The 16208-nt window shown below is 38.8% G+C and overlaps 1 protein-coding gene across 3 annotated transcripts in view; it reads right to left on the bottom strand.

The window, feature by feature from the left end:
• The window catches only part of efr3a (EFR3 homolog A (S. cerevisiae)), a 150569-nt gene that overhangs the window by 8530 nt on the left and 125831 nt on the right, over positions 1-16208 (bottom strand). For all 3 annotated transcript variants that reach the window (XM_067606809.1, XM_067606810.1, XM_067606808.1), the window contains 8 exons: positions 13019-13180; positions 8367-8498; positions 7936-8003; positions 5934-6061; positions 2237-2322; positions 1385-1433; positions 707-810; positions 531-580 (listed from right to left, as the gene is read on the bottom strand). In XM_067606809.1, the coding sequence (XP_067462910.1) occupies positions 531-580; positions 707-810; positions 1385-1433; positions 2237-2322; positions 5934-6061; positions 7936-8003; positions 8367-8498; positions 13019-13180 (779 nt within the window). The remainder of the gene's footprint in view (positions 1-530; positions 581-706; positions 811-1384; positions 1434-2236; positions 2323-5933; positions 6062-7935; positions 8004-8366; positions 8499-13018; positions 13181-16208) is intronic.

Here is a 16208-nt window from a genome sequence, read left to right as displayed (position 1 = left end):
CAAAAGCGAGTCATTCCCCATAGACCCTCATGTTAAAATGCCCAACTTTACAGCAGAAATAAACATGTTTACAGCCTGGTACAATAAACGGTTTTGGTCTCTGTAGCTAATTTCCTCTTTCATGACAACTGTACAGGGGGTGAATTTTTTTATAACTCACCCATTTAAATGTTATTAAGCCGTAAAGTTCTGCATAATGAAGGACATGGCTGCTTTGAGTGACAGGTCCGCCAGCCGCTAGGTGGCTTGTTTCAGGCCCGCCTCTTTGCCCATTTTTGATTGGCTGGGAGTTAGGCAGCGTCACGCACTGCCAAGATGGCGACGGCCGGAGCGGCTCACTTTGAGCTTCAAAACCGCTCTTCAGAAACCAACGAGTGACGTCACGGTAACTACGTCCATATTTTTATACAGTCTACGGTAATGACTCATTATTATTTAGACATTTTACACATTGTGCAAAAACAAAAATTCAAATAATCATCAAATAATTTGAACGCTAATTGTAACTTAGTTGGCTGTTAGTGACTTACCGAATTGTGAGTTCAAAGATTTGTGCCAGCCGGTCGTGTAACATGTTCGCCTGAAGAAACACAACGTTCAAAGTGAGCAAGAGTTAATAAATCATATTAATCTAAAGTTTAATTCCTGAGCTTCACTCTCTTTAACGACACCAGGTTTATTTTTCCTTCCTTTTATGTCCTCTCACCTTGGACTCGCAGTGGGCGGCGATCTCCTCAAACGGAGCTTTCTGGAATTTCTCCATCACCTGACGCCTCTTCTCCCTCTCCTGCTCCTCCAGACCAGTGGTATCTGCAAACCAGTCAGAGTTACACCTCCACTTCTCATTTTAAAACACCCACAGTAAGACGGTTACAAAATCAGACTGCTGTTACCTTCAGATAAATAACTTTGGCTCAAGTCCTTTTAAAGACCAATAAAAGTTTTTACACTGACTTCCTGTCTGTCAAAGAAGTGATTTTAAAATACTGCAGCTGGTTTATGAAGCATTACAGCAAATTACATTTCTGATGTGCTGCTACGTTATGAGGCGACAGACCACTCAGAGTGTCTGGGACAAGTCTCAAAGCTTAAGACTTCTCTGTTTGCCTTCAGTTAAAGTAATTCTGGGATGATTTATTCATATCTCACATTGAACACGTTGATTTTTACATTTAATGTGGATCTTTTGAGTTTTTTCGGCTGCTTTTCGGGGAGGTAAAAGTACAGAGGAAGGTGAGGAGAGACTTAAAATAAAAGTTTACAGTCTCAAAACTTTGAAGTCCAACTGATTCAGATAGTTACGTTCTCACATACAGCTCCTCTGTGTAATGTCTAGATAAGTTCAGGGTCGCACTGCGTGTGTGAAAGGGACTTCTGATCTTACCGATGGCCTTCTTCAGGGTCTCAAACGTGATCTCCTCAGCCAGCTGCGACTGCAGAGATAAAAACACACACAACGATCAAACAAACATTTTCCAGAAAATGTGATTTCTGCTGTAAATCATGACGAGCTTTACTACAACTATTGAGAAAACAGAAGTTCAGCTATAAACTAATGAGGTTATAATTAACTTCTTTTGGTTATATTGACAGAATGAAAAAGGTGGAACTCAACAGAGAAGCACCTGGACGGTATACAGCGTACATACGAGTGTTTAGGTGCATTTTGGATTGAATAAGTTAATAATGATCTTTATGAGATGAAGTATTTAGTGAATACTTGGTTCCCTGCAGCAGTGAACCAGCAAACACTGCAGCACTTTACAAAAAAGTCTCTGTGGTCTGTTTCATTTTCACAGTGTTTAGGAGAAGGATGTGTTTCCTCTGTACGAGCGCTGCAGCTGCTGGAGACACAACGGTTTCCTCCCCTCGTACTCCATCACACACACACACACACACACACACACACACACACACACACACACACACATACACACAGCTGTTTCTACTACAAACACTGAAGCAGTGATGTTGGTCTTTAACTTCATTCTTCTCATACAGTCAGAAGATGCTTCAAGAGGAATGCAGCTCACTTTTTCACTCTTATATCTCACATTGCAGTTCAGAGCATTGAGTAGGAGCCTAAAAACAGAGCCACCCTTTCTATTTATTGAATTGAGAATCATTTTCCCAAAGATTCCCGCCTCTACAGGAAGGCTACATCAGTATTGTTGTTCCTGGTAGAGAACCTTTCAAAATCAGAAATATCTTGGGTAACAGTGTGTTTAAAACTGACCTTGTCTGGGAGGCTGTTGGACAGGATGTCCACTTGGAGAGAGATTGTGTCCACAAAACTCTTCCTCCTGGTCAGGCGGTCTTCATCTACAGGACGAGAGACAGTTAGAGAACAGGTTAGACCTTTATGAACCGCGACACACATCTCAGAGTTTATCAGCAGCATAAAGAAGTCAGAATAATAATTTCATGAAGGCCATATGGGTCATTTTAACAGCCTGTTGTTTCAGTATGAGGACGTCTTGTTTAGTCCTTGGAGGCTACTTGATAACAGCAGTGACATCTCTACTCTCACGCACCAAACTCCATTTTCCAAAACAGCCAGATTTAGATTCTATTTTGATGTAAAACTTAGTTTAATACCACGAGGAACAACATCCATCTGATCAAGGAGAGCGATAAACTTCCTCCAGTACTTCGTCCCCGAGGACGCCCGCCTCGACTCGGCCGCCTCAAACACATCTGTATTCATCCGAACTACACCGGTGAGAATAAAAACCTCAACTCGAGAGCGTCAAGGTCACCCGATAAGAATCAGCATAGTAACAGATGAGATGAGGTGTGTAAACAGACAAAACACTTGATAATTGTTGTTTGCGTGAGTCAGAGTGACCTTTGTTGTGCACTTTGAACAGGTGTGACTCAGCAGCCGGTCTGAAGGCGCCAATGAGGAAACTGATCTGAATAGACAAGAGGTGAGAGACCCAGAGAGATGTGAGGTTTCATTTCTATTATTAGTTTGGCATTTGGCTCACATTATTATCTGGGAATGTACCAAAATAATCCTGAATATTAGGATCATTGACATGAAACAAGAAACCAGCAGTACGGATCAGAAAAGTCAATAAAGAAAAGTTAACTTTTGTTTTGCTTCCTGGAAACAAAGTCAGAAAGCATCATGGAGGTTTACTGAAGGCTGTATATGTATGTTTGTCAGTTTGATAACATGATAAAGGCTTTAAGCTGATTTCTTTCCAAATGGAGCTTACTGTGACACACAATATTATATACCTGCCAATGTTCACGTTCATTACACAACCCCTCACATAAACATTTTTGATAAGGTTCTCTTAAATTGAGTAATACTCGTCTCTACTCTCTGGTGGACAAACATCTGATCTTTGTATTTGGCTTAAACCCAACAGACCCGATCTGTGACTGTGCTGTTAATTAGCCCCTTAATTGACATGCTTTGCTCCCGTCCATCGTTACGTGGTTTCTGGTCTGAAACGTGAACAAAACACGCCAAATAACAGCAACGTCCAACGAGTTCGATTCCAGACAGGGACTTTTGTTGCATGTCATACCATCTCTCTCGTCTATGTCTTCACTGCTCACTGTCCAATAAAGACAAAAATGCCAAAAAAAAAACCTTTAAGTTTCTAAACTTATACAGTCTAAATAGAGGTCGTCTGTCCCTCCAACCAACTCCCTATGGATTAAAGACACCTTTCATTATGCAGCTCTTGAATGTATCAGATTTATTTTAAAAGGCACCTTTACAAAAGCTGGTGACTCTTTTTTTACTAGAGAGATGAGAACTTCAGAAACACTTGTAGTATGAAGAACAACTTTATTAGTTGACCGACGCGTTTCAGCTCGTGGCCTTCATCAGGGTCATCATAAAACACATTACAAACAACATTTAAATAAAGGAAGTTGGGTAAAAAAAAAAAGTTAAATAAACTAGAAAAGACAACCAATCATACATCCAGACACATATCAGCCAATGGGGCGTCTACAGAGATGGGTTGCATATATGGTCATGTGACTTCAGGCCAATCGTTGTCCAAGAAGGGACATGGGTGACGCCATATTTGGTCCATTAACTAGAAAGGTGCAACTAGGAGATGGTACTTGATTAGGATAATAACAATAATAATAATAATAATAATAATAATAATAATAATAATAATAGTAATAGTAAAGATAAAAAGCTTTATAAAGTGCTGTGTATAGAGAGAGCAGAACCTTCCCACCTTTACCAGGCCGCTGACCGCACCTGCTTGTACACCTGTTCATTATGTAACTGCTATATGTCATACATATATATATATTATATCTGCACATTTAAACCAACAGTCTGTCTGATCCCCTTAAAGTTAATCTGCTGGATGATGCTTTACTAGGTTGGGGAATTTGTCTTTGTATTATTTTTATCCCCGCCCTCCTGCATGTGTACTAATTATGTTTACTCATACCTGTGAATGGGCTTGTTTTACTGATCATTTAGTTTTATTGTTCATGTTATGAAGACTAGAGACCACTTTGTAGAAGCTGATGAGATCCAAATAAAGAATAAAGCAGCTGCGTTGAGCTCTAACAGATGTTAAGCACCAAATGGCAGGTTGTTGACGAGGTTTTCTTATTTATTCTCTGATGGATTAATAATGACTACAAATAACTTCCTACATTAACAGCACTAAACAACAACAAAAACAGACTATTACAATATTCATGGTCTACATATTTATCTACATGTAGTACTTGTACTCACCGTTAACGTGTCCAAAAGCAATGCAAGCAAAACAGTTGTAAAAATGATCAAAACCATTCAGTTTCAGCTACACACAGTACTTATCAACAGGAAATATGACTAGAACAATTAAATCTCTAAAATCGGTGGACAGACTGACGTCAGGGTTTCTGGATCTACATTTCAACACCACCAGTACGAACCAAACTAACCCAACTACTACGGCAGGAGATCAGGTTCACAGTGGACTTGGTCTAAAGTTTCTATGCTCGCTGGTTACCTCTGGAGCTCTGCTTGCACCTGTGGAGGATTTTTCCTACTGTGTAAAGCACTGATGTTTACATGAAAGCACGACAGAGGAAAGAAAACAGAAGCACAGTGTTTGTTAAACTACAGACAGATTTCTCATCCTGTTAGTTGATTCAGTGAAAAAAGGAAAACAATTTGTTGTCCAGATTTTCTAATAACTCTCAGATCCTCAGAAAGATCAAATAATAACGACCTTCAATCTAGACTCAAAAAATGGAAGAAGCTGAATCTTGAGGATGAATTGTTATTGGAGGGGAAACTTTTTTTTGTACAAACATGAAACCTTACAGACGTTCATGTTGTTCCGAGATGAAATATTCTTTTATACTGCGAGCGAAGACGACAGCGACTGTGACAACGTTCTGGTTTAATAAAGCTGATCACACAATGGGTTTTTAAAAAGTTTTATTTTCTGTTCACTGAACGATTCCTTAAGCTGTTAATCCTTCAAAGCCTGAGCAGTTAAATCTTTACAGAGTGCCACTAGTTCTGCAGGGCACCGACAGCTCCAAACGCAGCGAAACAGAAATGTTAAAACACTGCACCAAAGGACAACAATCTCCATGTTAAATCCCTCAATCTGACTCCTCTTTTAACCTCTTAAACTCTTTTTGGCTTTAATCTTTCTTTAAGTTTCTTACATTTGAAAGAAAAACAGCTTAACCATTCCATCAAATATCATCTATCATATCTGTTTTCATGGTTTCTTAGGAAACTTTTGGATCCGATGGACAGTGGATTTGGATTTTTTTCCTGTTGTTTAATGTCTTAAACTTTAAAGATGCAAAACAACAATTCAAGTTCAACTTGTTTCAACTGTTGAAATTAGTAGAAATATAAAGATTCTCTTCTTCATCTTTAAAATCCTGTCAGATGTTTTAACTTCATTTGGAGAAGCTGAAGCTGGTTGTACCTGTGACCTGGGGAACGTAGGGGATGGAAAGTCTCTCTGCGTTGTATCCCGGTCCGGCCAGACACTCCGCCATATCGGCCGTCTGGAAGTACAGCGGTCTGTCCTCCTTGTCCAAAGATTCAGGGACTCTGGGAGGGTGAGATGGAAAAACTAAGACAGCCATCCAATTCCTTAAACAAATTCTTCTCCAGTAAAACGTATTCGGATGGTTTGGTGGCGAATTTTGATTGAATAACGCAGAGCTGAGCTAACTGTGACGCTCTCAAAGTCCAAATTTAGTATTTTAAACCGCTGTATCTTTCTCTGTATAGGGTGATATCACAAAAGGGGCTTTAAAAATCAAAAAATAGACGCTGGTTCTTCTAATCTGATTATCAGGTTTTATCAGCAAATGTTTGGGGATTTTGGAGCTGGAGGTGGAAGGACTGCAGGGTTCGTTCACACTGAGCATGTTTGGATCTTTATTAAACCATTTAGCGTCTCTGTTTTTGGTTCAACACTGGTGCTGCCACATAACAAAACCAATATACTGGAAAACTTGCCCCAAGTGTGACAAAAGAAAAGAAAATGCACAATATAGCCAAAAGTGACAAACCTGTCCACATACTTTTGTGTATTTTTGGTCCGAGGCTTCCAATGAGGGGAAATCTTGATGCTACAGCATAAAATATTCCTGATATTCCTAATATTTTGTTCTTGTGGCCATAAACCTGAAGTAAACAATGAAAACTTAACCTGCTACTGAACCTCAGACTTCTGCACTGCAGCTTCCCAGAAAGGTTTCAGACTGTGGTTGTATTGAGTTGTATTGAGTGATTGTTAATATGTGTACAGGGAGTGAATTTTAAGCAGGATGGACCTGAAAGAGATCCGGATGAATGATGGTTAAAAAAAACAAAACAAGAAGAAGAAGAGATTTGAGGGTTTAACAGACTTAACATCCCTGTCATTCTAAAAATCTTGCCTTTGGCTTTGAGCTTTCATGTTTTTATGAGTTTCTTTCTTCTTAATTTAAGAACTAAGTCTCCAAAAATCTCACCTCAGGCTTAACACACAAGCTCCAGTGAATATCTCCTTTAGATCTGAGATATTTTTATAAAATATTTAAATAGTTCTTTTCACAGGCAGGACTACAATACACACTACAATAGTGGAATGAGAGCAACTCTGATCTCAACTAGTGAACATTTGGAATATGGACCTCTCACAAACACGACTCAGAGGCAAAACAAAAAAGAAAAAATAAATGTCTGTGTAGTTTTTAGCAGCAGGAATAAGATACATGCCATAATTTATGATGTATTTATGTTGAATTTATTATATTTGTTGATTATATATCTATATTTTACTCAAAATAACTAGTAACTAAAGCTCTCAAATAAATGTAGTGGATTAAAAAGTACAATTCCCTCTGAAATGAAGCGGACCGGACATACAGTATAAAATCTCAAAATTGTACTTTGTGCTTAAATACAACTTATAACTTATATAGATATTTGTACTCCAGAAAATGTAATTAGCTAATCTTCACTACTGATAATTGGATCCAATGTTTAAAAAATAGTGTTTACTGGAGCTTTAATGTAAAATTTGAGTATGTTCTTTGTGCTTTAAAGGGGAACTCTTGTGTGCTTCCAGGTATTCTATGTGTAAAAAGTAGTAGAAATCCTATCCCATTAATTTCTATGAAAATTGTTCAGTGGTGCATGAAGACCAAAAAAGTCTGCCATGTTTTTCAGTTTACTGTTACAAGACTATCAAAACCAGCAGGGCATGATATGTTTTTTTAGGTTTGTAGTTAGTCGTGGCCTTACAGGATTACATTTTGTTATCTGAGGTGTCCTGTTACCCTAAAACATTCGCCTGGTCCATTATTTTCTACAAATGAATCTCTTCAAATCTGCCTTAAACAAGCAACACTGTTTTATGTCTCAAAAGCAGTTCTCTCTGTCTGAGAAGTAGTTAGAGAAGAAGTTAAATCCAATGAATTAAGGACACTTACGGACACTTGTCCCTGAAGATGTGCTCTGGGAGAAGGTACGGAGCGTCCAGGTTCCTCAACTCGATCACCTAAAGGTCCAATATGAAGGTAGAGTGGCAGAGAACAAAAATAAATTTCAAATATAATACGATAGTACACATTTTTCACTGTACGTCTCCTACTTAACTAAAGGAGAATGACAGTAACTGTACAGCTGAATCTCTGGGTTTAGTAGCCAAATACAGCAGTGCATCATCGGCATATTAATAGACTGAAAGTATTCAGTCTACAATTTATTTGATAAAGAAAGAGCACGTTCCAAAGTGGTCTCTAACAGCTTTCAAGGGTTCAAGAATAATGAAGCTTCCTCGACCCCATCAACAGACCTTCGGTGTGTTAAAAGAGGACATTTTGTTACATGACATTAAAGAATGAATGAGTCGTTGACATACCTTGCTGACATGTTGACAGAAAGGCGGGTTGGCAATCATCTGGCTAAGGAAGTTCAGATATGCTGCCACTAACGCCATGATGCCACAGCGAATGAAAATCGGCATGTTCTCCTCGTTGGCCAGAGCCATGTCCTAGAAAAAAACAGTCACACATCAGAAAAAAATGCACCACATTCACAATAAGAAACCATTGTATGCACTCTAATAAAGATTATGTTTATGAGAGTGAAATTTTATCCTTTAACTGTCTATACTTTGTATTATTGGAGAGTAATATCAGTGACTCAATGTGATTACTTCTTGACACTAAAAAGTAGCAATTTTTGGGTCCATTGGAAACAATGAAAAACATGGCCACTGAGTGCTTTTTTTGTCCAATATCTCAAAAATGATAAATGTTAACAACATTAAATTTGGTACACCGGGTCTCTACATGACTGGCATCAGCCTATTAAAAATGGCACCAATAGCGCCATCTTATGGCCAGTTATAGATTTGAAGTTTTTGGCAAATAATTCTTGAACCCTGAGGCGTAGAAAAAAAACTTCTGTAGGATCAATATGAAAATTTCATAAAGTGGTCACACCCATTTCTGCCTACTAGATAGTCAGCCCTTTTTTTGGTAAAACACATTTTTCACTTCCTATTCTCCGTATATCATTCAATGTTCACCATCCTGGACACAACAGGGACATCCAAAATCCCAAATTTCCAATAGACCTTACCATTTCCCTACAATTTGCTATCAAAGTCGAGTATGTGGGATCGATGGGAATAAATGGCTATAACTCTTTCAAGTTCAATTTCAACCACTATTAGGTTACACATACAGTAAAGCCACCAAGCAAACCTCTAAAATTCCATGCAATTTCACATCTAGGGGGCGCTACGGTAAATGTAAATATTCATATTACTCATGTCTTTAAATTACAGACATGAAACTTGATGCACAGATACCCCCTCTCCATCTGTTCCACATATTGACACAGGTGATCAAGAAGTATGTTTCGTTTACACTGTAAATATGGATGTTTTAAATCAGTTTAATTCAATTTAATTAAAGAGTTTCTTGGCAAAACTTTGACTTGAAACTTCACAGCTGTATTTAATTCTGGTCCTCCCAGTACTTCCAGCTCACTGTTGATGTTTTGCAACTCAACTATGAACTGTGTTGAGTTTCAAAACATTAATAGTGAACTGGGAGGACATTTTCTGACAAGGGGGAGCAGAGACAAAAGTTTTTTAAAAAGTATGTGCTATTTAAGTCTTTGTAGAATCTACAAATAAAGCAAGCTAATTGTTTACCTGTATAATAAAACTTGGGTTAAAGAAATTAGTGTGTAAACAAAGCAGACTAGATGGTTAGATATTTAAATGTGAGAGTGCAACGCTATTAACTCCATATTATTTCCCATCATGACCCCGGAAACACATTACAAGCAGTGAAGACAAGCAGCACCATCATATTCAGTGCTTCCATGCTTGCTGTGTCATCCCGGGGTCATTACCATGACAACGACCTTTTCACTGACAGCGTGAGAACACAATCAAACAGCAGATGCTACCGCTGAGGACCCAGAGGCAATCTTCCTGAGCTCTGTAGACCTTGTAGTTCAGATTTGATGAGTATCGTAACGCCGGTGACACAGTCGCACACACAGATGACACCTTACTGATTAAAAACCGTATCACATGCATTTCCATATGGTTGTTTACATCCTAAAATGTCAATGCAATGTAATTTATGTTGGAACAACACTAACAGTACATTCACATATACGGATGCAAAGTAGTCAGCAGTCTCTGGCCTCTCATGAATTTGTAGTTGTGTGTGTGTGTGTGTTGCATTGTGCATGTAAATTACAGCCTCTGCTATGACTGGACGGTTGTTTTCTGACATGGGTGCCATACTAATGAACCAACAATGTCGTTTGTTTTCACTGTTGTGCATTTTTTAAGCTCGTTAGCTGTAGAGAAAGCGGGGGTCGTGAAGATCAGCTTTTCCAAGAAAGTACGATCGAAGAAAGAACGAATTAAAAAGTCAACCTCATGGTGGCGCTGGAGGAAAAGTCAGCAGGATCCATCCTCTGAGGAACATGAATGTCTGTACAAGACTTCATAGCAATCCATAATAGTTGTTATGGTCCAAAATGGTGGACTGAGTGACAGACATCTCTAGAGTCATGTTGCTAGCATGGCTAAAACCCAAAACTGCATTGAATACAGGGATTTGTAAATATAAATGTGCTATTGGCAACATTTAATGAGCATAAACATGATGTGAGGAAAAATTCAGATTTATGGGCATAAAGGTGGAGGGAACAGACAGGTTGTCGCTCCAGAGAGAAGCTTTTTGAATTGATTGATTGTTGAATACTCCAACATATTTTAATTGAGGGTTTTTCCTTGAAATTTTTTTTTTTGGAAAGATCCACCAGAGGACTAAAGACTCTTTTCAATTGATTGTTTATTTTCTTGTGGTGCTACTGTGACTTGCTTTCAAGGGCTTTTTCTTCCTGATCTCATTGCTTGTTTATTATTATGCCAGATGTATCTTGTCAACTAATCAGTCTGATGCCTTTGTGTTTCCACCACCTGCATGTGGTTTATTATATCTAATAATTAGCAAGCTGAGGGAGCATTAAATAATATTTTCTGCAGGCTTTTCAGTTTGTCTTATGGCCTTATTTAATAAGTTTAGATCACAGAAACGCCAATCAGACAAAGAATATAAGAAAAGAAAAACAACATAAATGAAATTTTAAAAAAAGACAAAGACAGAGAACAAAAATATAACAATAACGACAATAACCAAAGTAATGTTATGCATTGTTTTTGAAGTTGTAGCACCCGTACATGACCCAGGAAAGACACGGCATGGCTTTGATTTCTTTTCCTACATTTAGTTTGGTGAGAGAACAAAAATGCAGACAAGTTGTATCAACATCAGAAAAGAAAGAATATATACAGTAAATAAATACCTACATTTATGTTTATCATGATACCAGTCAAATGATAAAGTACTAGTTGATCCTCTGGAGGATACATGTATGAATCATCTGAAAACATCTGATGTTTTCTAGACTTTTACTCTCAGTTATAAGACTCTAAAGGGTTAAAGATGTACCCGGTGAGAGTACACATACTACTACAAATGTGTGTGTATCGATGTGTGTGTGTGTGTGTGTGTTTGCCTCTTGTCTACAACGCCGTGACATTCAGAAATGATAAGATCTCAGCGTGATACATAAACAAACAAGCAGCTGGTGTGTGCGGCGTTGGTCGGAGCGTGTGTGTGTGTGTGTGTGTGTGTGTGTGTGTGTGTGCAGACCGTTTTTTCAAACCTCTCTTCTTTCTGTCTCACATGTAGGAGGTTTTATCGGACCTGCATGCCGACCGAAGTCGTCTAACGACATTAAGGACTCGACCGCTGACGACGACAGCACAGCTACTCATCAACGACGGCTAACGGACGCTCGTGACACCGTGAATACACACAAACATCACAACGAGGATACTTGAGATTTAAACACCGTGAAGCTCTCAGAAACTTTACATAAGTTCAGTTTGTGCTTCTGCTGCTTCTTAATTACTTTCCATCTTTTCCTGTTTATTTCTTCATTTATATAAGTTCCTACAATAAAACTGTAAATAGCTGCTCTTCTTTCCCAGGACTCATATTCATTAACTTTTAGCTTTTATGTATTCTGCACCTTCTGCAACTTGATTTAAAATTGAAATATTTGGTTCCTCCTCAGGAATTTAAATCGCTGCAGCACAATCTGTTTCCTCAACTGGCTGTTGATGTTTTTAGGGATCATTTAGATCTTAATGTTTTGGTTTATCTTGACAGCTACTGGGTTTTTTTTAAGAGATTTTAAATTGTCTACAGGATGTGATATTTTATGAGTGCGGTGTTGTCATTGTGATATTGTATTTTTTGAGATGTATTTGTGTTTCATCTGTTTTATTGTTGTTGCTGCTTATCTTAGTCAGAGTGCTCCTTGAAAAGAACATTTGTAATCCATTTTCTTCTTCTTCTGTCTCTGTCTTCTTTCTGTTTGTCAAATCTTTTCCTGAATACATTTTACTGCTAATAACTTGTTTGGTTTGACTTTTTTCTCCCATTAGAATAATGTGAATGCAGGACTTGTAAAGAGCATCTTTACTTTGTGGTGTTTCTACTTTCACAGAAGCAAATGACTGTTTCCACTCACTGATTAATTCACAATGTCCTCCTCTGTTTATGATTTCTTTAGAGCTTCAGTGTGTTCTTTTTGTCTGATTACAATTTTATGTTGTTTATACCTCATAACTTTGGAGGCGTCCTGGTATAAAACCCTCTGGTTGAATCACCTCCTCTCTCTTTCTCTCTTTTCCTTTCTGCATCTCTGAACTGTTTAATAAAGGTAAAACACCAAGAAACTGAACAGTGAAAGAGGTTTTCCTGGCTGTAATCATTCCTCCTGTTCATACTGGATGTTAAAAGATCCTTCAAATGTGCTTTCAATGGAAGTGATGGAGGCCAAGGTCATTATGAAGGATCTTCTGATGGTCGGTATGAACAGGAGGAATGATTACAGCAAGAAAAACATGTTTCACTCTTCATTTGGGCTCCTGACTGTTGGTTTAAGATCAGTGAACGAGGTTACCTGCAGAGCGATGGCGAGCCGGATGAGGTCGATGACCACTTCCTCGTTGGCCAGCTCGATGGTCATAATGGCCAGAGTGGTGAAGAGCAGCTCGAAGTTTTTATGGACGTTATCTTCCTCTTTGCAGCCCAGATAGATGTGACGATAGAGCTGCTGGCCATGCTGGAGGAAGAAGAGGAGACAGAAGAAAAGAAACAAATACGGATTGTTACTAAGGAGCTGTTGTACATCTTGCAAATCAATTTAAAAAAAACAAAAACAAACAGCTGAAGGTTGATGTGCCGAAACAGCTGATTAAGACCCTGCTTTCCCTTAACTGAGTCTTCTGATGGTTTGAAGTCAACTGAAAGTAGTTATTGTTTGTGTGACGCTGCAGTCAGACCTGCCTTCATCATCGTCAGCTATGATCTTCTAGTCCCAAATTCAAGCAGCTCCCTCAGAGATGGAGGCTTTGAACGTGCCCCCACCCCCCCGGTGAATGACCCAGATAAAATTCTTCCAGCGGTGAAGACCTGCTGACCGGAGCCACAGGCTCACTGTCTTCATTTAAACTCTTGGCTTGATTGATTTTCTCAGGTGTGTCTCATCAGCAAGGTGGTGATTAGTTTTGTTCACCTGAATGTCCCGACTATGAAGTCTGCTGGATGTGCAGCTGAAGACGGTGCATTTATAACCAAAACTAACAACGTGTTAGTCAATAATTCTGATTTCTCTACCTGTCTGTGGCTCTCAGCTCCAAGATAAGTTAACTTTGTCAATGAAAACTATGATGGAAAATATTTGTCGACAACCTTTTTTTTCCACAATAAAAACAAGAACTTTGACAAAATGTTTTATATTTTTCATCAACAAATAAAACGAGCTGCAGCGTCTGTGGATTTACATTCACTGTAGCTGCTGATTAGTAAAAATCTCCTCCAGCAGCCAATCATCATATCTCTTGTTCAGGAGCCGATTTAGGCCCCGATCAGACAGAGTGAAGCGTTTTGCTCGCTGAGTTTCTGCTCAAATGTCACAGATTTATGGACTAAATTCATCTACAAACCTCTGAGGGTAAAACCAAGAAAACATCTGATAAACTGTGAAAACATTCAGGCAGCACAGTAACGCTCACATTATCATTAGAGCACGAACACCGTGTGTGTGTGTGTGTGTCAACAAGGAAACCTTTTACGCTAACCTGTAACCATGGTAACTGTACACAACTAAGATAAGAGGGCGACAGCTGGAACCTCAAAAATGCTTAGAAGACATAAAAATTAAAGGTGCATGATGAAAACAAGACTAGAACATCTTTAGGTTTTATTGATTAAAACTAACAGAAAACAAATGGCAACAATTTGACTAAAACTAATTAACATTTTCATCAGAAGACTAAATTAGGTGCCAAAGTTAACACCTCACAAATATATAGTTTCATTTTTAAAAAAAGTCTCAGTAATTTCCTAAAACAACTGCAGTTTTTAACAAACAGGAGGAAACAGTGCATTAGTTGGGGACTATTTTCAGCAGCGGATGAATCCACATTTGGTGCTCTAGTGAGTGTTTCTGGCAGCAGGACAGTGTGTGTGTGTGTGTGTGTGTGTGTGTATGTGTGTGTGTGTGTTTGTGTGTGTGTGTGTGTTTGTGTGTGTGTGTGTTTGTGTGTTTGTGTGTGTTTGTGTGTGTGTGTGTGTGTGTGTGTTTGTGTATGTGTGTGTGTGTGTGTGTGTGTGTGTGTGTGTTCATGGTGATGAAGGAACATGTCAGTCAGTGCAGCCGTGTGTCTCACTGATGTGATGTTAATAGTTTTTGGACAATAAGGCACCGAGGAAGAAGATTTATCACAAAACTTGTTAGTAGATCAATGAATTGTTCCTCAGATTTATCTTTTTTTTCTAAATATATTTTCCATTTTTCTACTTTTTTGTCTTGGAAACATCGTGGCACCAAATTAGATCTGAAACTATGAGTTTAATAATAAATTAAGAATCAACAGAAAAATAATTGGCAACTATTTTAATCATTAAACTAAAAATAAACTAACAGACAAACTTTCTCCAGTTATTCTCTTTGCTGCTTTTCTTTGTCTTCTGTGATAATAAACCTGATTATATTTTGGGTTTTAGGATGTTTCGGATGCATTATTTTTATTTTACATTTTATAGACCAAAAAGAAAAACAGTTTAATTGAGAAAATAATCAGCTGATTAATAATGAAAATAACTGTCAGCCCTGTTTCTGACTGTATAACACTTCCAACAGCTCCGCTCCACATCATATAAATGAAAATGTTGCGGTGCTATAAAATGCAAATGAAAATGCCACAGTGGTGTCCGCTGAAAAGATTAATCTCATTCACTCTGAATCAGCCTAAAAATAACCGGCCGCGTCGCAGCTCCTCCTCTTCATCAGATGAAATAAAGACGCAGGTTGTCGGGTCGTTTGCTTTGTTGCATTCATGAGCTCGACGTCGTGGAGTCTGATGGAAAGTGAAGGCCGCTGATTTCTATTCACCGCTTAATGAATTCAATCAGACGCCGTTAATGACCTCTGACAGCCGATGAGAATTAATAACAGACGGGCCGGAGGACTGAACGCTGCTGGCGGCGATGATGTCGTGTCGGTTTCCAGCTCCGCGACTGTTCTTTCAGGTGTTTGCTGGCAGGTAAAAGGTCACAGTTTAGGTGTGATGATTCACAGGTGAACAACTTAAACTGGGGGACGTTTTTTTGGAAATGTCATGTGCTGTCAGGGTCAATAAATTCTGTGACCTCATTGGACGAGGATTTTGAAGCTTGTAAACGCAAAGAGTACTCCACCGATTTAGCACTGCCCTCCTTTAACACTGTCGGACCATTGATGTATTATAAGAGCTGGATACAGGACTAAAAATGGCGTCCATTCAGTCCTATAGGAACTGCTCACCTGGTGCATACGCCAAAAAAAGTTTCTAGCTTCCGCGTTGTGCGGCCCACTGAATATGCGCAGTAGTGTTTCCCCGCTGGCCCCGCCCACGAGCTCCCACTCGGCCCACAGACTTTACATTGTGATGACATCACAGATTTTTAAATCGCTTTTCTCGGCTTGAGGAAAGTTTTACAAACATAAAACCTCCATGGATCAAAAGTTTATAATAGAAAGAGTCATAATAGACGTTGTTTGCAGTTCGAGGTGTCCTGTCAACAGTTTTACAGGTGTCTCTTTTACA

This window comes from Thunnus thynnus, chromosome 12, assembly GCF_963924715.1.
Source record: "Thunnus thynnus chromosome 12, fThuThy2.1, whole genome shotgun sequence".
In the NCBI taxonomy this organism is placed as follows: domain Eukaryota; kingdom Metazoa; phylum Chordata; class Actinopteri; order Scombriformes; family Scombridae; genus Thunnus; species Thunnus thynnus.
This window is presented reverse-complemented; position numbering and strand designations above follow the sequence as displayed.